The sequence below is a fragment of the Pristiophorus japonicus genome, chromosome 5, assembly GCF_044704955.1.
Source record: "Pristiophorus japonicus isolate sPriJap1 chromosome 5, sPriJap1.hap1, whole genome shotgun sequence".
In the NCBI taxonomy this organism is placed as follows: domain Eukaryota; kingdom Metazoa; phylum Chordata; class Chondrichthyes; family Pristiophoridae; genus Pristiophorus; species Pristiophorus japonicus.
Genome location: NC_091981.1, coordinates 62,601,190 through 62,624,861, shown reverse-complemented (window position 1 = coordinate 62,624,861; position 23,672 = coordinate 62,601,190). Strand labels below are relative to the sequence as shown.

Genomic DNA, 23,672 nt, shown 5'->3' with positions numbered 1-23,672 from the left:
TCCAACGCTGTTCGGCAGGAATTGGCTCGAGAAAATCAAGCTGAACTGGAATGATGTCAAAGCGTTGTCCTCAGTGGATGACACTTCGTGTGCTCAAGTGTTAAAGAAGTTTCCTTCTTTGCTTGAGCCGAGCCTTGGTCATTTTACTGGAGTCAAGGTGCAGATTCACCTGGATTCTGATGCACGGTCTGTTCCTTACATGATGAGGGAGAAGTTTGCATTTGAGCTTGACAGACTCTTAACATGAAGGGGTCATATCACCAGTCGAGTTTAACAAGTGGGCCAGTCCTATTGTTGTCCTGTGTTGAAGAGTGATGGCACTGTCAGGATTTGTGGAGACTACAAGGTTAGGATTAACCGATTTTTGAAACAGGATCAGTATCTGTTACCGAAGGCTGATGACCTGTTCGCCATGCTAGCTGGCGGAAAGTCATTCACTAAGCTAGATCTGACATCGGCCTATATGACACAGGAGCTTGCCAGCACTTCGAAGAAACTCATCTGCATGAACACCCATAAAGGACTGTTTGTCTACAACAGGTGTCCTTTTGGAATTCGTTTGGCTGCAGCCATATTTCAGAGGAATATGTAGAGTCTACTGAAGACTGTTCCTTGAACTGTCATGTTTCAAAATGACATTCTGGTCACAGGTCGCAACACTGCTGAACATCTGAACAATCTTGAAGAAGTCCTACATCATCTGGACAAAGTGGGACTCAGGCTGAAATGTTCGAAGTGTGTCTTCATGGCACCTGAAGTTGAATTCCTGGGGAGGAAGATTGCTGCTGATGACATCAGGCCTACTGATTGGAAAACCAAGGCCATCAAAAATGCACCCAGGCCTCAGAATGTGATGGAGCTGCATTCATTCCTTGGGCTACTCAACTACTTTGGTAATTTCTTACCCAGATTGAGCACTTTACACTTTATTAGAGCAACTGCACATGCTACTCAGGAAAGGTGACAACTGGGTCTGGGGTGTATCTCAAGATAGAGCCTTTGAGAAAACTAAGAATCTGCTCTGTTCAAACAAATTGCTTGTTCATTATGATCGTGTAAGTGTCTTGTATTGGCCTGTGATGCTTCATCATATGGGGTTGGCTGTGTACTCCAACAAGCAAATGAGTCGGGTAAGGTTCAACCTGTTGTGTATGCTTCGAGAAGTTTGTTAAAAGCGGAAAGAACTACTGCATGGTAGAAAAAGAAGCTTTGGCCTGTGTGTATGGGGTAAAAAAGATGCATCAGTACCTGTTTGGTCTTCATTTTGAACTCGAAACGGATCACAAGCCACTCATTTCATTGTTTTTGGAAAACAAAGGTATTAATACTAATGCATCACCCCCTATCCAGAGGTGGGCGTTGACATTGTCTGCCTATGTTTATGTTATTCGTCATAGACCTGGTACTGAGAATTGTGCCGATGCACTGAGTCGTCTGCCTTTGCCTACACCTGATATGAAGACGCCTCAACCTGCAGATCTACTGGTAGTAATGGATGCTTTTGAGAGTGAAGGAACTCCTGTCACTGCTCAACAAGTTAGGATCTGGAACAGCCATGACCCTATTTTATCAGTTGTGAAACGTTGTGTCCTCAGTGGTGATTGGTCTGCAATATCTATGGAGATGTGTGATGAGACCAAACCTTACAACCGTCGCGAAGATGAGCTGTCCATTCAGTCAGATTGTTTACTGTGGGGTAATCGTGTTGTTATGCCTAAGAAAGGTAGAGAAAAATTTGTACGTGAACTACATAGCACTCATCCCGGTATTGTCATGATGAAAACCATTGCTAGGTCTCGTGTATGGTGGTCTGGAATTGACTCTGACCAGGAATCACGTGTGCACCAGTGTAATACTTGCATGCAGTTAAGTAAAGTACCAGCGGAATCTCCGCTGAGTCTTTGGTCATGGCCATCTAAATCATGGTCGAGGATCCACATCGATTTTGCGGGCCCTTTCCTGGAAAAGATGTTTTTTGTTGTGGTGGATGCATATTCAAAGTGGATAGAGTGTATTATTATGTCATCCAGTATGTCTACAGCTACTATTGAGAGCCTTCGTGTCATGTTTGCTACTCATGGCTTACCTGACATTGTTGTGAGCGATAACGGATCTTGCTTCACAAGTCTTGAGTTTCAGGAGTTCATGAAACTCAATGGTATTAGACATGAGGTCAGCTCCATTCAAACCTGCTTCTAATGGTCAAGCAGAGTGTGCTGTTCAGACGATCAAGCAAAGTATGAAACGTGTAACTCAGCGTTCACTGCAGACTCGTTTGTCATATATATTGCTCAGTTACAGGACAAGACCTCATACGCTTACTGGGGTTTCCCCTGCTGAACTACTGATGAAGAGAAATCTCAAGACCAAGCTTTCTTCTCTTCCTGATTTGAATGATCGTGTTGAAAACAGACGTCAAAGTCAGCAATGGCATCATGATCGTGCTGCTGTGTCACATTTAACAACTCTTAGAAACATTTTAACAAATTGGGAATTTTCATCAACTTTTAACTTTTAAAATAACTTTGGAAATGACTTTCCGAATGCCTGCCCCCCAACCAAGCCTCGGGCCATCTACCATCAATGGCGCTATTCGGCATCGAGCTTGCGGCCAACACTTTGCCGTAGGCAATTAGGCTTATAGAGCTGTGCCTGGTCTCCAGTTGTCTTGGACCCCCTAGCCACTGGACCAAGACCTTGCTCAGTTAAGCCCGTGTGGTTGCCGGTGTGCAGCGGCCGCTCCAAGTTAAAAGAACTCCCGCACAGGCATCTTCCACTTCGTCAGTATGAAGTTCGGGACCTAGAACGTCAGGACCCTCATGGACAATTCCAACAGCAACAGGCCGGAACGCTGCACCACCATAGTTGCCCGGGAACTCAGACGTTTTGACATTGACATCGCCGCCCTAAGCGAGACCCGGCGGGCAGGGGAAGGCCAGTTGAAGGAACGTGGTGGAGGTTACACCACCTTCTGGAAAGGGAAGCCAGAGGCAGAACACCACCTTCATGGAGTCGGCTTTGCCGTCAAGAATGAGCTGGTTGACCGCCTCAAAGACTCCCCCTGTGGGGTAAACGAGCGCCTCATGACTCTTTGTCTTACCCTATCCCAGAACCAATGCGCCACAGTCATCAGTGCATATGCCCCTACACTCGAATCAACGAATGAGGCTAAAGAGGGGTTTTATTCCAACCTCGCGACATCCTTGCCCCGCCTCCTCAAGGGCGACAAATTGATCCTCCTTGGTGACTTAATGCAAGGGTCGGCAAAGACACAGCCATCTGGGCAGGCGTGATTGGCAGAGAGGGGGTAGGGAAAGCCAACTCCCGTGGTACCCTACTCCTGACAATGTCTAGAACATGAACTTAACACCCTATTCCACCAGAGGGACAAATACAAGGCATCGTGGCAACACCCTCGCTCCAAACACTGGCACCTGCGCGCATTCTGAGGCTGAACTCCAGGATATAGTCAATGTATTCACTGAGGCATATGAAAGCATGGGCCTTACGCTTAACATCCGTAAGACAAAGGTCCTCCACCAGCCTGTCCCCGCCGCACAGCACTGACCTCCAATCATCAAGATTCACGGCACGGCCCTCGACAACGTGGACCATTTCTCATATCTCTGGAGCCTCTTATCAACAAGAGTAGACATTGATGTGGAGATTCAACATTGCTTTCAGTGCGCCAGTGCAGCCTTTGGCCGCCTGAGGAAAAAAGTGTTTGAAGACCAGGCCCTCAAATCTACCACCAAGCTCATGGTCTTACAGGGCTGTAGTAATACCCGCCCTCCTGTATGGATCTGAGGCATGGACAATGTAAAGGAGGCACCTGAAGTTGCTGGAGATATATCACCAACGATGTCTCCGCAAGATCCTGAAAATCCCCTTGGAGGATAGGCGCATCAACGTCCTCGTCCAGGCTAACATCCCCAGTATTGAAGCACTGACCATACTCGATCAGCTTCGTTGGGCAGGCCACATAGTTCGCATGCCAAATGCTTTCTGCGGAGCTCCTTCGTGGTAAACGAGCCAAAGGTGGGCAGCGGAAACATTATAAGGACACCCTCAAAACCTCCCTGGTAAAATGCGACATCACCACTGACACCTGGGAGACCCTGGCCGAAGACCACCCGAGGTGGAGAAAGTGCATCCGGGAGGGCGTTGAGCTCTTCGAGTCTCAACCCAAAGAGCGTGAAGAGGTCAAGCGCAAGCAGCAGAAGGAGCACACGGCAAACCGGCCACACCCACTCCTTCCCTCGACGAATATCTGTCCCACCTGTAATAGGGTCTGTGGCTCTCGTATCGGACTGTTCAGCCATCAAATAACTCACTTTGGGAGTGGAAGCAAGTCTTCCTCGTTTCCGAGGGACTGCCTATGATGATGTGTCACGTGACATCTCAACGATCCGGTTTATGTTCTGAACTATGGTCAAGGTCCAAGGTGGATCGCTGGTACTGTTACAGCCAAGGAGGGGAACCGAGTGTTTATTGTCGTGCTCAAGAATGGACAAACATGCAGGAAACATGTTGATCATGTAAAATTGCGGCACACGGATGAACTGGAACCGTTTGCAGAAGATGCAGTCAGTGAACAACCAACCAATGTTCATTCATCAGAGGACTTTGCTGTCATTACTGAACCTGGACCTTCAGTCTCTGATGTGGTCATTAACACTCCCATCATATCGGTTACTCAGCCTTCAGTCACAACTGACTCAGAATGCTCGCCTAGAACTAAAGTTGAACTGAGATGATCAACTCGTGAGCAGGAAGTCCCAGACCGTCTTAATTTGTAAAGAGACTGATATTAAGATCTTGAAAGGGGGATGTTGTTATGTATTGCTGCTTGGGGTCACCAGACACCAGGGGGCGCCACTGTCGAAGGTCATCGGGCTGTACGTGCGGTCACTGGAATATAAGCGCGAGTACTATGTCATGTGTGTACTTTGGGCTCGAATAAAGATATATCAGGTTTGCACCTGAGGCAGTTTACAGTAACAAGACTCTTGAGTCATTACAGTAACCTCCTCCAGCTCTACAGTCTTGAGATCTCTGCATTCCTCCAATTCTGGCCTCTTGTGCATCCCTGATTTTCATTGCCGCACCATTGGCAGCTGTGCCATGGCCCTAAACTCTGGAATTCCCTCCCTAAACTTCTCGGGCCTCTATCTCTCTCTCTCCTCTAAGACGCTGCTTAAAACCTACCTCGTTCCTGTCCTAATATCTCTGTTTCATTGTCTCAATATATTAATGCAAGTTGTTGGTGGTAGTCTAGGAAGTTTGAATTGAATTCCACAACATCATATACATAGATTGAATACAGTTATTTGGGGGGGGGGGGGTGCGGGGAACATTGGGGGAGAAGGGAAGAGAGGGAGATAAATATTTTTACCATTTCTGAAGCTGTGTTACATTGATTGTCAGATTTGTGGAGTCTGGCTCTTACCTGCTGGGACTGTATCAGTCTCGGACTGACGGGACCCAGTAAGGAAGATGTTCAGAAGCCACATGGGTACCATTCTGAAACAAACACATTCAACACGAGTCAGGGATGGGACTGAGAGTTCAGAAAATAGAGAAATAAATTAGAAATATTCACATTGTGGTTTTTGGTCGGAACAAAAATATTATTTCAGAAATTTGAAATTGTGAAGATACATGTTCCAAGTTCTTATTTCAGAAAGAAATCTCTATCTTCCAACAAAATTGTTCTTGGTGAATGTTAGCATAAGGGACAATTATTCAGTGTTCATTCATTTTACACAGCAGCACTACTTATCATGAAACTTTTTCTCTTTCTCCCAACTCCCCCCAAAAATTGTTGTTGGGGCTACTAATTTGAAAATTAGCATTTACTTTTAACTGAATTACCCAGCTATGTGAAACACATTTGTTTTTTACTGTCTTTTTTTATTGCACTGCTGCTGCACCTTCCTGACGGCCAGTATTAGCGAGTCTTGCCAATTTTACATTTGGCTGGCTGCATGAGACTTGTGCTTGGTGAACCCAGATCTTGACATCCAAGATGGCCTCTGGGATGGCAACTCCCTAGGGAGCTCTCCCTGAACAAATTTACCCCTGGCCATCCATTGCCATCCTTCACTCTTTCTCCCCCAATCTCTTCCCTCCCCCACTGTTAAAGCTTCCCCTGGCTCTAATTGTGTGTGCATTTCTTACCCCTAAAATCCGTGCTGCAAGGGCAGCTACCTGAGTTCACCACTCAACCATGCCTGCTCCTTAGCTCCATCTGTGAGCGTTGCTGGTCCCACTCAACTGCAGAGCCCCTGTCAAGCACGTGGTGCGTGTAATGGCGGCAGCCTCTCTGACCTCCTCATCCTCCTACAAATTGGATCTCTGGCCATCCCAAAGCTCCTGCCCTCAGCCAGGAGCTAATACCTGGGAGAGGGAAACATTGTCTCAAATCTCTCATCCCCACTCTCCACACCTCAGATCTCTCACCATCTCTTCGAAAGGCACTGCTCAGCGCCGAGCTTACGGCTCACACCCCACCGTAGGCAGTTAGGCCCATCAGTAGAGCCTGGTCTCCAGTCGTCTTGGACCCCCTTGCCACTGGGCCAAGACCTCGCTCTGCTAAGCCCGCGTGGTAGCTGGTGTGCAACGGCCACCTCACATTAAAAGAACTCGCGCATAGGCATCTTCCACCCTTCAAAATGAAGTTCGGGATCTGGAATGTCACGACCCTCATGGACAACCCTAACAGCAACAGACTGGAACGCCACTCTGCTATTGTTGCCCGGGAGCTCAGACGCATCGACGTTGACATCGCTGCCCTAAGCGAGACCCGGCGCGCAGGGGACGGCCAGCTCAAAGAGCAAGGCGAAGGTTACACCACCTTCTGGAAAGGAAAATCAGAATAAGAGCGCATCTCCGCAGAGTGGGCTGCGCCATCAAGAATGAGCTGGTGGGCCATCTCAAAGACTCCCCTTGCGGGATAAGCGATCGTCTCATGTCTCTTCGACTCACCCTAGCCCGGAATCAGTACGCTATGGTCATCAACGTGTACGCCCCAACACTGGACTCTACAGATGAGACCAAAGAGGAATTCTACTCCAGCCTCGAACAATCCCTGTCCCGAGTCCCAACGGGGGCGACAGGCTGATCCTTCTTGGCGATTTCAATGCCATAGTCGGAAAGGGCATAGACCTCTGGGGAGTTGTTTGCAGAGAGTGGGTAGGGAAGACCAACTCCAATGCTACCCTGCTCCTGACGAAATGCCTAGAACATGGCCTTGTCATTACCAACACCTTGTTTCGAAAGAAGGACAAGTACAAGACATCATGGCAGCACCCTTGCTCCAAGCACTGGAATGTGCTTGACTACGTCATCGTCCGAGCGAGGGACTGCAAGGACGTGCGCATCACCCGCGCCATGACAGGAGCCAATGACTGCTGGACGAACCACCGCCTAATCCGCTCAGTCATTAACATCAATATAGCCCCAAAACAGCGATGACAATACAAACAATGCCGCAGGAAAATCAATGCAGAGGCACTCAAAGACCCTGTTAAAGCCCTGTTCAACCAGCGTCTGCCAATCTGGCGACCCTCGATAACCTAGAGAAGCAGAGTGCCTACAGCACCTGGTCTGCCCTCAAGGCCTCCATAATCAACACCTGCGAAGAGATGCTCGACCAGGAAACACAAAGACTGGTTCGATGAGATCCAGGAGCTACTTAACCACAAGAGCAAGAAAGCAGCTCTACGGGCGGCTGAAGGTCAAGGTCCAACAAAAAACCCGCGACCTAAAAAACAGATGGTGGGTGGAGAAAGGACAGGAGATCCAGCAGTTAGCCGACAACCATGACGTGCAGTCAAGACCACCTATGACCCAAGGCCCTACCCCTCTGCTGACCAAGATCGGTGAGGTACTCAAGGACAGAGGCGCAATCAGTGCCCATTGGAAGGAGCATTGAGAAGATCTCCTTAACCGAGACTGTCTTTGACGCGAGTGTCCTCGACTCCATCCTGCAGCATGCTACCCGCCACCATATCAGCACAACCCCAGCCCGGCACGAGGTAGAAAAGGCCATCTGGCAGCTGAAGAATAAAAAAGCAACAGGAGCAGATGCCATCCCGCTGAAGCACTAAAGCATGGCGGAGAAGCACTTTTGGCATGAATACATGACCTCATTTATCTGGAAGGAAGAGAGCATGCCAGGAGATCTCGGGGACGTCGTAATCGTGATCATCTTCAAAAAAGGGAACAAGTCCGATTGTGGTAACGACAGAGGAATCTCCCTGCTGTTGGCCACTGGGAAAATCATTGCAAGAATCCTCCTCAGTCATCTTCTCCCTGTGACTGAAGAGCTCCTCCCAGAGTCATAATGCTGATTCCATCCACTGAAGGGTACAACGGACATGAATCTTCACCGCGCGACACTACAAGAGAAATACAGGGAACAGCACCAACCTTTGTACATAGCCTTCTTTGACCTCACAAAGGCCTTTGACACTGTTAAACGTGAGGGACTATGGAGCGTCCTCCTCTGTTTCGGCTGCCCTCAAAAAATTTGTCACCATCCTCCGTCTGCTCCACGATGACATGCAAGCCGTGATCCTGACCAATAGATCCACTACAGACCCAATCCATGTTCGGAACAACATCCCCACCAACTCCTGGGAAGCCTTGGCCCAAGACCGCCCAAAGTGGAAGAGCATCCGGGAGGGCGCTGAGTACCTCGAGTCCTATCGCCAAGAACAAGCAGAAACCAAGCGTAGACAGTGGAAAAATAGTGTGCGTCAACTCAGGCTTCCCGACCACCCTTTCCTTCAACCACCGTCTGCCCCACCTGTGACAGAGACTGTAGGTGGACTCCTCAGTCACCTGAGAACTCATTTTTAGAGTGGGAGCAAGTCATCCTCGACTCTGCGGGACTGTTTATGATGATAGAAACATAGAAAATAGGTGCAGGAGTAGGCCATTCGGCCCTTCGAGCTTGCACCACCATTCAATAAGATCATGGCTGATCCTTCACCTGAGTACCCCTTTCCTGCTTTCTCTCCATACCCCTTGATCCCTTTAGCCGTAAGGGCCATATCTAACTCCCTCTTGAATATATCCAATGAACTGGCATCAACAACTCTCTGCGGTAGGGAATTCCACAGGTTAACAACTCTGAGTGAAGAAGTTTCTCCTCATCTCAGTCCTAAATGGCTGAACCCTTATCCTTAGTATGTGTCCCCTGGTTCTGGACTTCCCCAACATCGGGAACATTCTTTCTGCATCTAACCTGTCCAGTCCTGTCAGAATTTTATATGTTTCTATGAGATCCCCTCTCATCCTTCTGAACTCCAGTGAATGCAGGCCCAAGTCGATACAGTCTCTCCTCGTATGTCAGTCCAGCCATCCCGGGAATCAGTCTGGTGAACCTTCGCTGCACTCCCTCAATAGCAAGAGCATCCTTCGTCAGATTAGGAGACCAAAACTGAACACAATATTCCAGGTGAGGCCTCACCAAGGCCCTGTACAACTACAGTAAGACCTCCCTGCTCCTATACTCAAATCCCCTAGCTATGAAGGCCAACATACCATTTGCCTTCTTCACCGCCTGCTGTACCTGCATGCCAACTTTCAATAATTGATGTACCATGACACCCAGGTCTCGTTGCACCTCCCCTTTTCCTAATCTGCTGCCATTCACATATTATTCTGCCTTCGTGTTTTTGCCCCCAAAGTGGATAACCTCACATTTATCGACATTATACTGCATCTGCCATGCATTTGCCCACTCACCTAACCTGTCCAAGTCACCCTACAGCCTCTTAGCGTCCTCCTCACACTGCCACCCTGTTTATTGTTATCTGCGAACTTGGAGATATTACATTCAATTCCTTCGTCTAAATCATTAATGTATATTGTAAATAGCTGGGGTCCCAGCACTGAGCCCTGCGGCACTCCAATAGTCACTGCCTGCCATTCTGAAAAGGACCCGTTTATCCTGACTCTCTGCTTCCTGTCTGCCAACCAATTCTCTATCCACGTCAGTACATTACCCCCAATACCATGTGCTTTATTATTGCACACCAATCTCTTGTGTGGGACCTTGTCAAAAGCCTTTTGAAAGTCCAAATACACCACATCCACCGGTTCGCCGTTGTCCACTCTACTAGTTACATCCTCAAAAAATTCCAGATTTGTCAAGCATGATTTCCCTTTCATAAATCTAAGCTGACTTGGACCGATCCTGTCACTGCTTTCCAAATGCGCTGCTATTTCAACTTTAATAATTGATTCCAACATTTTCCCCGCTACTGATGTCAGGCTAACTGTTTTCTGTTTTTACCTGTTTTCTCTCATATTTTTTTTTTTAAAAAGTGGTGTTACATTAGCTACCCTCCAATCCATAGGAACTGATCCAGAGTCGATAGACTATTGGAAAATGATCACCAATGCATCCACTATTTCTAGGGCCACTTCCTTAAGTACCCTGGGATGCAGACTATCAGGCCTCGGGGATTTATCAGCTTTCAATCCCATCAATTTCCCTAACACAATTTCCCGCCTAATAAGGATTTCCTTCAGTTCCTCCTTCTCACTAGACCCTCGGTCCCCTAGTATTTTCGGAAGGTTATTTGTGTCTTCCTTCGTGAAGACAGAACCAAAGTATTTGTTCAACTGGTCTGCCATTTCTTTGTTCCCATTATAAATTCACCTGAATCTGACTGCAAGGGACCTACATTTGGCTTCACTAATCTTTTTCTCTTCACATATCTATAGAAGCTTTTGCAGTCAGGTTTTATGTTTCCGGCAAGCTTCCTCTCATAATTTTTTTCCCCCTCTTAATTAACCCCTTTGTCCTCTTCTGCTGAATTCTAAATTTTTCCCTGTCCGCATGTTTGCTGCTTTTTCTGGACAATTTATATGCCTCTTCCTTGGATTTAACACTATCCTTAATTTCCCTTGTTAACCACGGTTGAGCCACCTTCTCCGTTTTATTTTTACTCCAAAGAGGGATTTACAATTGTTGAAGCTCATCCATGTGATCCTTAAGTGGTTGCCATTACCTATCCACCGTCAACCTTTTAAGTATCATTCGCCAGTCTATTCTAGCCAATTCACGTCTCATACCATCAAAGTTACCTTTCTTTAAGTTCAGGACCCTAGTCTCTGAATTGACTGCGTCACTCTCCATCTTAATAAAAAATTCTACCATATTATGGTCACTCTTCCCCAAGGGGCCTCGCACAACAAGATTGCTAATTAGTCCTTTCTCATTACACATCATCCAGTCGAGGATGGCCAGCCCTCTAGTTGGTTCCTCGACATATTAGTCTAGAAAACCATCCCTAATACACTCCAGGAAATCCTCCTCCACTGTATTGCCACTAGTTTGGTTAGCCCAATCTATATTAAATTAGTAGATTAAAGTCGCCCATGATAATTGCTGTACCTTTATTGCACGCCTCCTAATTTCTTGTTTGATGGTGTCCCCAACCTCACTACTTCTGTTTGGTGGTATGAACACAACTCCCACCAGCGTTTTGTGCCCCTTGGTATTCCGCAGCTCCACCCATACAGATTCCACATGATCCAAGCTAATGTCCTTCCTTACTATTGCGTTAATTTCCTCTTTAACCAGCAATGCTACCCCACCTCCTTTTCGTTCCTGTCTATCCTTCCTGAATGCTGAATACCCCTGAATTTTGAGTTCCAAGCCTTGGTCACCCTGAAGCCATGTCTCCGTGATACCAATTATATCACATTCATTAATTGCTGCCTGTGCAGTTAATTCGTCCATCTTATTACGAATACTCCTCACATTGAGGCACAGAGCCTTCAGGCTTGTCTTTTTAACACACTTTGCCTTTTGAGTTTTGCTGTAATTTGGACCTTTTTGATTTTTGCCTTGGGTTTCTCTGCCCTCCACTTTTACTTTTCTTCTTTCTATCTTTTGCTTCTGCCTCCATTTTACTTCCCTCTGTCTCCCTGCATAGATTCCCATCCCCCTGCCATATTAGTTTAACCCTCCCCAACAGTGCTAGCAAACACTCCCCCTAGGACATTGGTTCCGGTCCTGCCCAGTTGCAGACCATCCGATTTGTACTGGTCCCACCTCCCCCAGAATCAGTTCCAATGTCCCAGGAGGAGTGGTGATGAACTCAGTGGTGCTAACACGGGTATCATGGAATATAAGAATACATCAAACTGAGAAATGTCGTTATTTAGCAGCTGATCACTTGTTCGAACAGACAAACGGTTGAGGTCACGTAGGTTTATGGATTGTCAAAATTATATGGTTAGCTGCTACTTTTTGTATAGTTCATTGCTAAATGAGAAGAAAAACTTTGTTTATCTGAAACATTAATTTGGTTATGTTCAATGTATTGCCATTAAAAGTAGCGAATGTAATTTCAGTTCCTTCATAAATTCAACAAGCTGACTTTATAGTTGAGTTTTTAATAATATATGGAAACTAAAAATGTTTTGTAGTTAGTAAAGTAGTTAAAACAACATTTTACTTTGATTTTTCAGTAATTGACTTGTACATTGCAATAGTTCTAAATGACACATGCAGAGATTAACATTTACATTTTATTTTCTTGATAGGAAAAAAATTGAAGCTTTGAAAGGTAGGCTTTTTCTATATATGATCTTTTGTAGCCTGTCACGATGGCCAAGAAACCTATATCCACAGATTGCTTCGAACGTCAAAATAAATGTAATTTTACTGCCAGAAGGCAACTGTTTAACCCAAATTACAATTTAGCAAGTTGCTCACTTGCATGTTTTTGAAGAGAACAGTTGAACAATCATGTTGGGGAAATTGCACATTTTTCATTTGGGCTTTGGAAGAATGGCTTGTCACCTTGGAAAAGGTCTGAGCAACTGTAAATGGGAACTTCATTTTCAAGTACTTTCTCTACTGGAATTGGCTATTGAGAGGTATGGAGGACTAGTTGTCTTCCACCCTTTTTTCATTGAGGTATACAGAATAGGAACCTTCTGTCTTGGTCTCTCCACAAGAGAGAACAATAACTTCACCTTAACTTGGAGTGTGGCTTAAAATAAAACTTGAGCTCCATGGTGGTGAGTGACTAATCAGCTGTAGGTTAGGTTTAGTTTAAAACCTTTTCAAAGTTTTTATTTGTCAGGTTTTTTTTTGCTGAAACATTTTTGTTTTATTCAAGTGCATTTTTTACATGGAATGATACACATCATTGTGCAGTTTTAAATCAGGAAGACAGCTTTGAAATACTAAATAGATGTTTCATTGCCCTGAGGTAATTTTTATTCTATAGTGTATATGTGTATACAGATGGTTATAGAGATGTATATATTATATGTGTATGTATAGTGTTGCATGGGTGACACCGTTGTAAGGTTTGTAAACTTTTGTTAGATCACTGTTTGAGTAAAATTATTGAAACTAGAAGGTAAATGGATAGTGAGTTTAAATGTACCTGCTTATGCTGTATGAACTCTGAACAGAGATCAATTGAGTACAAATGCAGTTTCTTGGAGCACTATCGTGTTTCATTGGAACTGAGAGTTGCCACTTATCGAAAACAAGTTTTGCAGTTCAGATTTAATGGCATTCCAAAAGTGCAATATGAATTACACTTTAGAAAGTAATTGTTATAATGTCATAACATGAACAATGCAGCCAGCATAGTTTTTAAAAATGTAGTTTCTGCAATAGCTGAGCAACTAAATGCTGCATTCTTAAGTGAAAGGTCAATTTCGGAATTGCGTATAGTTACGTTGTGAAAACGTTGCTTTAAGTCTTTATGGGCTCTATTTTCGCCACTCTTGGGCACCGTTTTTTTGGCGTCCGCGATTTTTTTTTTTGAGCAATCGTGATTTTGCAATTTTTCTCAAAGTTTGTACGTCGGAAGTGACTTTTAGCGCCGTTTTTTGGTACGCAAGTTTTTTTGGCACAGGTCTGATTGAAAAATGGTTTCCGCGCCGTTTTCAGCCCTTTAACCGATTTTTACCAACAACTATTTTTTCCAGGGCGGCGGTGCACAGTGGCCTTAAGTACCGATCAGAAAAACCCTACATTAACTTAAGGAAATTGGCACTGAGTATATTTGAGTTTTTGGAGCGAGGGAAGTAGACAATTTAAAACACATTATGATTTTTTTCAGAAGGAACTCGGAAAATAACTCAAAGTTCATTTTTCCCACAGAATGTTTTTGAGAATGGGAAAATTGCGATTCCATCCCACCACACCACTGAATCTCTGCTCACGTGGCTCTAGGCACGGGTCAGAGGAGTGCCGGCCGGCTGAAGGATCGCTCCCTCGGCCGGATACAAGCACAGGAGCTCGGCACTTAGATACCACCATCCACCCACTCCCCCAGGCTCAGCTTGGAAAGAAGCCCAGGGATGGGCAGGTGGAATACAAGCGCCAAGCTCCTGTGTTTCTGTCCAGCTGAGGGAGCGATCCTGTCGGAATGCACTCTGAACTGTGCATGAGAGATGGCACAACACACCAGCAAACATGGGCATTTTAGCACAAGCTATAATTTAAAGTGCCATAAATCTCTGTGCGTCGCCTCTCCATAGCGACAGAGCTTAGTGTTGCGCATGCACGCAGACCAAGGTATGGTCCTTTCTGCTAGGGTGTCCCCCAGCAAAGGTGTGTGTGTGTGCTGTGCTTCAGTAAGTCTCACAATAACAAGAATAACAAAGTTAAGAATAAGAATTATGGGTGCGAATATTACTCTGCCTTGTGTCGTAAGGTTGGTTTACATGCATGGCATATGGAGATGATGGATAATACCACAATGCTGTCGTCTCACAAACCAGATCACTTGGGCATTACTGGGGAAGAGGCCATACCCTGATCGAATCTACAGGGACAGGCCCACATACTTTCACCTGAGTGAGGCAGGCTGCGATTTAGAAAGGTCTGCCAGCTAGTCAGGTCAGCCATAGAAGTGGCAGGTGGACTACTTTACCTATGGAAATGAAGGTCACTGCAGCACTTGCCTTTTTATGCTTCTAGATCATTTCAAGCAGCAACTGGGGACATGTGCTGCATCTCGCAGCACGTCACGCATTGCTGCATTCGACAGGTAACTTGCACTGTATGCCAAAAGGGACCAGTTCATCACTTTCCCTATGACTACGCAGGCAATGCGAGACAGGGTTGTGGGGTTCTCCAGAATTGCTGGCTTCCCAAAGGTACAGGGTGCGATTGACTGTACCCACATCATTTTGAGAGTACTTTTGGACGAATCCAAAGTTTATCGGTTCAGGAAAGGCTTCCATTCCCTAAATGTGCAGCTCTCAGATCATGGCAGTGAATGCCAAATACCCAAGTAGCATCCATGATGCTTTCATCCTACCTGAGGGCATTATATCTACCATGTTTCAGGAGCTGCCAGAAGGGCAGAGCTGGTTGCTCGGGGACAAAGGATACGGGCTCACCACCTGGCTTATGACCCGTTCCCCCCTCCCCCCACCGCAATCTCCACTCTGAGCCAGAGTGTCGGTACATCATGTCTCAGATAATGACACGGAGCATCATAAAATGGACAATTGGCATACTGAAGCAGTGTTTCCAATGCCTGGACCACTCTGAAAGCTACCTGCAATACGCCCCTCACCACGTCAGTCAATTCACTGTCGTGTGCTGCATGCTGCACAACTTGGCCATCATGGGGGGCCAGGCCCTGGACATTGAAGATCCTCCTGAGGGGAGAAAGGGAGTGAGGTGGTGGGGGAGGAGAGAAGAGGAGGATGAGGAGGTTGACAATGAGGAGGAGGACCAGCAGGAGGAGGACGATGAACCCATGCCACCACTTTAACCCACAGGACAATGGCGGAGGAGGCGGCCTCGTGCACCTATAGCCAAAGCTGAAGACTTGCGTCAACGACTAATCCGTGATCGCTTTGGTGCCTGAAGGCTAAACGGCCCGACAGTGTTGACTCTCTGCACCTGTTAGTGTGAAAAAAATAATGTACATCATATGTACCTAATGTGTTGGTTTAGATTGCTTTAATTCAAAAAATAATGTGCAGAATTCTGCTTAAATTTAAAAAATAATAGGTTTATTAAACATTTGTACAGTTTTACTTAACTTTAATTAAAAAATTAGTATCAAACTTTAAACTTTTCAATGAAAAAAATAACAAGTAGTAGAAACAAACAATCTCTAGCTGCAGCCATCTCTCCTCCCCCTTATTCAAAGACTTTAGCGCTGTGCTCCACTCTTGCCCCCCTTGCCGCCTCTACCCCTACCCGTTGTCTCGGACTTCTGCTTCCTCACCATGACCCCAAGGTTTTTTCTGCTTTCTGCACAAAGGTGCATTTGTTGTTGGTGGGGTTGGACAGGGACAGACCTAGCAAATAGCATTGTGGAAGGCCTGGGGTCATCGTCCGACTCTTCTTCAGCCGGTGGATGAACCGCCAGTACCTGACATTGGACTGGGGATTGGAAAGTGAGTGTCAGCAGCTGATGCTGCCAATTGCTGTTGGGCAATGTCAGCCTGGGTGTGTCCACTTATTGCAGCAGCTATCTCCGACATTCTTTCCCAAATCTGTACCAACATTGCATTAGCTGCTGCCGACGTCCCCTCCCTCATCGCCGACGTCCCCTCCCTCATCGCCAACGTCCCATCACTGCTCCTATTCCTCCAGACAGTGTTGCTACTTCTACTGAAAGTCCCCCTAATTCTACCCGTACCCCAGCCATGGTGGCCAGGAGTGATCTGATTAGCTCTCCCTACTCATTCCCATGATCTGTCCTATGTCCCCTGCATCCTGCATTTCAGGTTGAGCTTTCCTTCCCACCCTCCTCGGCCGTCTCCCAGTGTGGCTTGCTGCAATCCACTGGGACCCGCAGCTTCAGACTCTACCCCATGAAATGTTGTGTAGGGTGTATCGCTCAGAAAAGGGCTTGGCATCCTCAGGGGGTTCACCCGCTCCAGTTGCAAAGTGACCATATCATCACTGGGGTCTTCCTGCTGCCTTTCATTGTCTAGCTCATTCTCATCCTGAAGTTGAAGAATAATATCTGGACCTGACGCCTTCCTGATCTTCTGCTTCAGCTTCTGTCTCTTCCTGATGCGCAACATCTGCAAAATATAACAGAGCAGATGTTTGGTTAGCAGCAGGGGAGGAGGCAGGGTGACATGAGTATGTGGCAGGGCTTCCCCTCTCTCGCTAACCTAGACCCAGCGTCCACATTGGTGGTTGATCTTCTCTTGCGAAATTGAATCATATCAGCGATCCTCTGTTCCACGGTTGTTAGTTGCAGCTTATTTGGCGCACCTCCTCTAGTTTTTGACCTTTCGGCTCATTAATGACATCTTCTTTTGCAAAGATGAAAATAGAACTTGAGAGGTTAATGCTGTGGTGGCCACGCATGCATGCATGCACGCACACACACAAACATACAGACACACACACACTGTCTGTGCCCGCTCTTTGCTAGAACAGTCCAAAATTAATTGTTCCGGATTTCAGAACGTCTTTCTGATGTCCTGAATCCGGAATGCCCAGGCCGAGGTTAAGGTATTCCTAGATTTCGGAACATCTTTCTGTAGTCCTTCGGAACGTCTTTCCGTAGTCCTTTACTGCTTTCCCTCTTTTGTGTTTTTGTTAATCCAGAGTCTCCTGTATCTGTGTGAAGCTAGTCTGGTCGTCTGTATTGTTTTGCCTTGCTGAAACTGATTGGACAGTCTATTACTTTTCAGTAATAACCATCCACAATAGATTTGCGCAGTTTGATTTAGGGGCAGGAGCCGGCTGGTTTGGGGAGCCTATTCCTGACGACTGCGCTGTATGTGTCCGGTTTTCGGACGGCTGTTTTGTTGTGCCGTTTGGGAAATGCAGAGCAGGCTTTGCGGCGTTTCACCGGGGTCTTGCGTGGGCGGTTTTAGGCGGACCGCTGGCATGCAAGGCACGGTCACCGAGGGAAGACACCCGGTTTGGGGAGTGGGGGGGGGGGGGGGGCAGAGGGGGTGGACCTGCGTTGCGGACCCAGGAGCAGCGGTGCCTGTGGGTGTGAAGACCCGCAAGAAGAGGTGGGTTGGAGTTTTTATTTTATGATTCTTTTTCAGCGATTTAGTTGGTGGGGGTTTTGTGAGTTTTTGTTTTTTTGGAATTTCCCTAGGCCCAGCTTGCGGTAGTAACTGGTTTGGAAGGGTGCCCGGATTTCGGAGCATTTTCCGGATTCCGGACGGCCCAGCCACAGATCGCCGGTATCCAGAATACGGAGCATTCCAAATTTCGGAACTCCGGATTTCAACCTGCATCTCCAACCTCGCTAGTAGTTGTCAAAAGCAGTTTCTAAAGGGAACATAGAGGTAGATGTCAGCTCGGATCTCACTCAATGCACAGCAATAACAATCCCCAAATCTCTGAATCTCTTAATTCCTAAACCCTCACCCTAAACTTCTCTAACCCTAACCCGAGCTGCGGTTGGAGAATAGTGCGATGCAGAGCGGCTATGGTGTCAATAGTCACTGATTTATAAAACCAAAAATTATGTTGGCCTTTTTATGATCTTCATCTATCTGCACTATTTCAGGGAATTAGATATTTGAACATTTAATTCTCTCTCTTTATCTGTGCAGCATCATTCTATTGAGTGTACACTCCCATTTCTTTCTTTTCCTCCCAAAATGCATTACACATTCACATTCTGTGAACTTTTTTTCACAGTCCTCCTCACTCTCTTTGCCAAACCCCTTATTTTTTTTAGATTATGTTCCTTATGTTTAGTCCAAATCAGCTACATGCACCAAGAACAAAAGAGCATACCTAGCTCCTTGGAGGTAAGGTGAGAGCTGGAAGAAATCAGGATAGTTCTCTGCACAGATATTGTTTCTCAGCCAGATGATTTTATCTATATATACATTATCATTGTAATAAGAGGTCCAAGTCAAATAATGCAGTCATTGTTTTGAATAAACAGTTTCCTCTTAACTTTTAGTGCACAATGGGAATTACGTAATCTTTTTGATTAAGTCCCAAGACATAGTGTAATTATTTTATTTACCTATACATGCCAACTGTCTTGTGTGCTAGCATAATCCACAAGTGTGATAGAAATATTCTTGGGGTGATAAAAGTTTACTTAACAGCTCTTATTTTATTAAAATTTCACACAACTGCCTCAGTTCTCACTGGAGCCATATTGGTTGATTACTTTCCTCCCCCATCATTATCCTTGTAAATCAATTGGGAACTCCTGAGTTAACAACTTTCAGTAATTTGATCATTATCTGCCTTGGACTGTTTTTCAGCCTTCCACCATGTTCCATCACCATCCTTTGGTTTCCTTCTTTCTGAGCTTCAAACCCCATATCCTATCCATCATTAAAAGTGCCTCTCTCCACATCCCCAGCATCTCCTGCTTCCATCGCTGAAACTCCCATCTATATCTTAGCATTTCAGACTCAGTTCCTCTAATGCTGACATCAGCTTCCCAAGATTTAAACTCCAACTTGTTCAAAACTGTGCTACCTATCATTGCTGGAATTTACTGATTGCCCATTCCCTAGTATATAGATTTAAAATCCTTGTCATTTAAAAATTCTTGCATGGCTTCGTTCAACCTTCCATCTCCAACTACCTTCATCCTTATGTCTAAGCTCTCACCCTACGCTCTTCCAACTAGCCTACTGTGCATTGCCCCCTCTCCCACACTTCTTCCTCTGCACCACATCAGTGCTAGCCTTCAGCTACCATTCCCTGCATTCTAGAATTTTCTTCCTGAACGCTTCCACCTTGCTACATCTTTTCCTATCTTCAAAAGCCTCCTCAAAACCTCTTCACTCACACTTTTGTTCACTTCCCATAAGTCTAACCCGTGCTCATTGTTCATGCCTTTGCAGAATGCATTTTTCTACATTTCAAGAAACTGCAAGTTCTCTCATATCCAGTGGAGACCAAGTGCAGATTAGTGCTGCAACCTCCGCATCTCTTCAGAGTATTCTCTTCATTTGGTGGGAGGGGTTGAGATCAGGAATGAGTGGGACTTCTGTTTTGACAGTGGTATAACACCATGTGAGTGCTACATAGTGCATTGGACATTGTAAAAAGGGGTGCAGCAACTGTTTTCTAAATCACGATCAAAACCGATTACTTTAAAAATACGTTAAAAAGACAGGTCAGGTTAAACAGAAGAGGGAAAATGAACCCCCACCCGGATCTTTCACCAGAATTGAAAGAGAATTGCTGATGATCTCGGTGACAAAAGAAAGACTTGCATTTATATAGCGCCTTTTACAATCACCAAAAGGAGAGAGAAATGGAAACAAAACTCTCCCAATACTTAGCAGGTACACTAGATTCCAAATTCATGTGGCCTGTTGCAGAAAGACTCCTCTAGTCCTTGGCTGCCAGTGATTTATACAAACAGCTGTACTGTCTCCAGTCAATTTCAGTCGTGATCTGCTATAGTAGACAGCAGAGAGATCAGCTGCATGTTTCTACCTGATATATGAGAAATGTATATATATTACTTGTGGGTAAATCAAACATTTTTTTATTCAACACAGTCTCTTATTGAGCTGCAAGTCCGAAATTAATTTCTTATTCCATCAGTTCCCAGAGCTGTAGTCCAAAGTTGTGTGTGTTTAGCCCTACTTTTGCTACTTGCACATTTTTATTGCCTATTCAGTTGGATTTTCAGATAAAGTTTTATTTGTTGGTACGCATTATGCTTGCATGTAATGTTTTTTTAACTATATTCTCCCTGGAAAAGACAACTATCTAGTCTCATTTTATAGTATGGATTTATGAACTACAGTTCTAGGAATTAATTTCTGTCTGCTATAGCAGATCTAAGAATTAATATATAGTTTAGCGTCTTTCTACAAAACTAGTAAACATTTGCCAGACTTGCAGTAATTTCAAACAATATGTTTGTGCTACTTTGAGAGTTTTAGGCAGCATTTTCCCATTTATTTGTTAGAGCAGAACTCAAAGGGGGTGAAATTGCGTAACGCCCCATTTGGGGCAATAACTTTTGCGGTAGCACAAAAGTATCGCCAGGTGCTACATGAGGGACTCTGACGCGAACTTCCGGTTTAGTGCTCCAGGAAGGAAGAGGAGCGCTAAAACAAACGCGACCACTTCCCTTGGAGCGCTAAAGCCGGCAAGAAGGGCTGTAGCAGTGCAGTGCTGTCCAACGTCGAGGGCAGTGCTGCTGGGAGCAGAGGCTCCTTCCCCCTTTAAAGGGAAGGGCCATTGCTACAGGCTCTACATGTAAGCGACATCTCTCATTGCCAACGGCAGCCGCGATCCACGACAATCGGAGTGCAGGGCAGATCAATCGCGGCCGAGCAAAACGCTGAAAAATGAACGTAAGCGATTCAGAAACTATTGTTTATGTAGGCACTCTATAAATGACTCCACGAGGCAGGGGTATGGCACTTGAACTGTACCGACTATAGTCCTTTATTGCAGCTCCTAGAGTGAGGACACCAAGAGGTGAGCTCCCTTTTATACTTGGTTACCTGCAGTGTACAGGTGACCCTTAGGTCTCCAGCTGCAGCACCCTCTGGTGTACAGGTAAGGTATATACAAGGTGAAGGTACATTCAGGTCTAGTATTACAGTACATCATTACATCATTGGCATTCATAACAGAAACATTTTTCATTGACGCAATCATCATCACCTTTAAATACCACTCCCCAAGCTGCCGGCCTCCGTAACAATGCCTTCTGCAGCTGTCGGTGTTGTTTCCCAGTGATGCTGCAGGGGGCAGAACCGAAGTTCGGGTCCAGCGCGCTACCGGGGAAATGCGCAGCACGATGACATCACGATCTCTGGGCGTAGGAGATCGTGGTGCTACGGCTTACCGCTGCCGCAAACCTGATGGGAATTTCGTGGGCGTCGGTACTCTCAGCGCGCCCGGTTACAAAGCCGATATCGCCCCCGGAGGTGCAAAGGAGGTGAATTTCTAGCCCAAAATGGTTCACTTGATGATGTGCTTAAGTCAATAATGAAACTATGGGTTATTTTAAAGATTGCTTTTAAGAATGGCTTTTCAGTTTCAACCAAAGAGCAATTGTCAGATAAAGTAACGGGATGAAATATTACATGATTTCTTTAGTCTAGAACTGCTATATTGGCTGATGTTTCTAAAGATTTTATTTTCAATGTCTGCTTTACAGTAGAAGTAATGCTGTGCTAAAATTGCAGGTGGTTTCATTGGGGTTTATAAAAGATTTCATAGACACTCTGGAATATTAGAGTTCAGGTTTATGCTACATTTGTGATCAGTACAAATTTGGAAAAAGCAGTGATTTTTTGACCGTCTTCTGTAATAATAGGGAATCTGTGCTAGACATATGGCCCATAGACAGTTTGCAGAGAACTCATCTGTAGTACTTGATAGATTTTACCATTCTGTGCCTTTCCTCTGCCTTATTTCTGGCTTGCACGTCTATCTGATGATCCAGCACTGCTCTCCTTTCTTCTCTTATACTCTTACAAGTGGGGGTGTATTCCAGCATGTATAGTGCATTTGGGAAAAACTATTCAACCTGTAGAGGCCACCAAATGTTTTTCTTGCTGGAGAGCAAGAACTGAAGAAGGGATTATGCTGAAATAGGAACATAAAAACAGAAGTAGACAATTCAACCCCTCAAACCTGTTCCACCATTCAATTAGATCTTAATTGTATCTTAATTCCATTTGCCTGCCTTCATTCCATAACCCTTAATCCCTTATCTAACAAAAATCTATCAATCTCATTTTTGAAATTTTCAATGATCGAGGGGTAGACTTTCCATTATCATCGTTGGGCGATATTTCCGGCGTTGGTGGTTGTATTATTTTTTGGGATCACCGGAATATCGCCCATTTTAAAAACTGCTAGCTTCGCCTTTTTAATTTGGGCGATAGCCATAGCAATGTGAAATGGGCGATAGCGATGTATTCCATTGTGCAAGGCTGGCGTCCATAGCAACGGCCGTTCTGCGCATGCATGGTTTTCTTTTTCCCGCGATTCAAGAGGTCAGGGGTCATCTGCGCATGCTCAGAAGACTGAAAAAGAGGGAGGGAGGGAGAGAGAGAGAGAGAGACCGCATTATTGTCGAGGCAAGCGGAGAGAAAAGATAAAAACCTGATACTAGAATGGAGATGGATTATGAGGAGGCAGAGGTGGGTGAGGGGAGTGATTTGATGGAGGTTGGAGGGAGAAGAGGAGCCAAAAGATTTTCTGATGAAACAAATACTGCCCTTGTCCACGAGGTGGAAACTCGGTGGGGCCACCCCCACATATACCAAAGGATCTGGGCAGAGATCGCCGAAGTTATATCATCGGTGGCCCACGATGTCGGAGAGCCAAACCAGTGCCGCAAGCGTTGGAATGACATGGTTGCGTCTGGAAGAGTAAGTATGAAATTATTAAATTTATAATTGTAATGATGCAATGACCCATTAATTAAATGTAAATCTGCCGGATTGTAATTAAGCTAGTAATCTTGGTGTCATGCATTAGTTCCTAACCACGATCTTATTAAATTTATTCTCCGACCGTATATATAACTCTGCATCAATCGCATACAAAGCATATTAGCATATAATGTTAACGATGAATAGCATGGCCGATGACTAATTGTGGATTATAATATCTGTGTGTTGTGTAATAGTATCTTGTAATATTTGCAATAGTACCTATGCAATTAACTTATGCCATGCTCTTGTCGCCTTTGTAGAGGAAGATATCTAAGAATAGA

At 45.3% G+C, this 23,672-nt stretch overlaps 1 protein-coding gene across 1 annotated transcript in view; it reads left to right on the top strand.

Moving 5' to 3' along the window:
• Positions 1-23,672, top strand: part of dtnbp1a (dystrobrevin binding protein 1a) — a 378,832-nt gene that overhangs the window by 187,903 nt on the left and 167,257 nt on the right. The window contains exon 7 of the mRNA XM_070880679.1: positions 12,571-12,593. Within this exon, the coding sequence (XP_070736780.1) occupies positions 12,571-12,593 (23 nt within the window). The remainder of the gene's footprint in view (positions 1-12,570; positions 12,594-23,672) is intronic.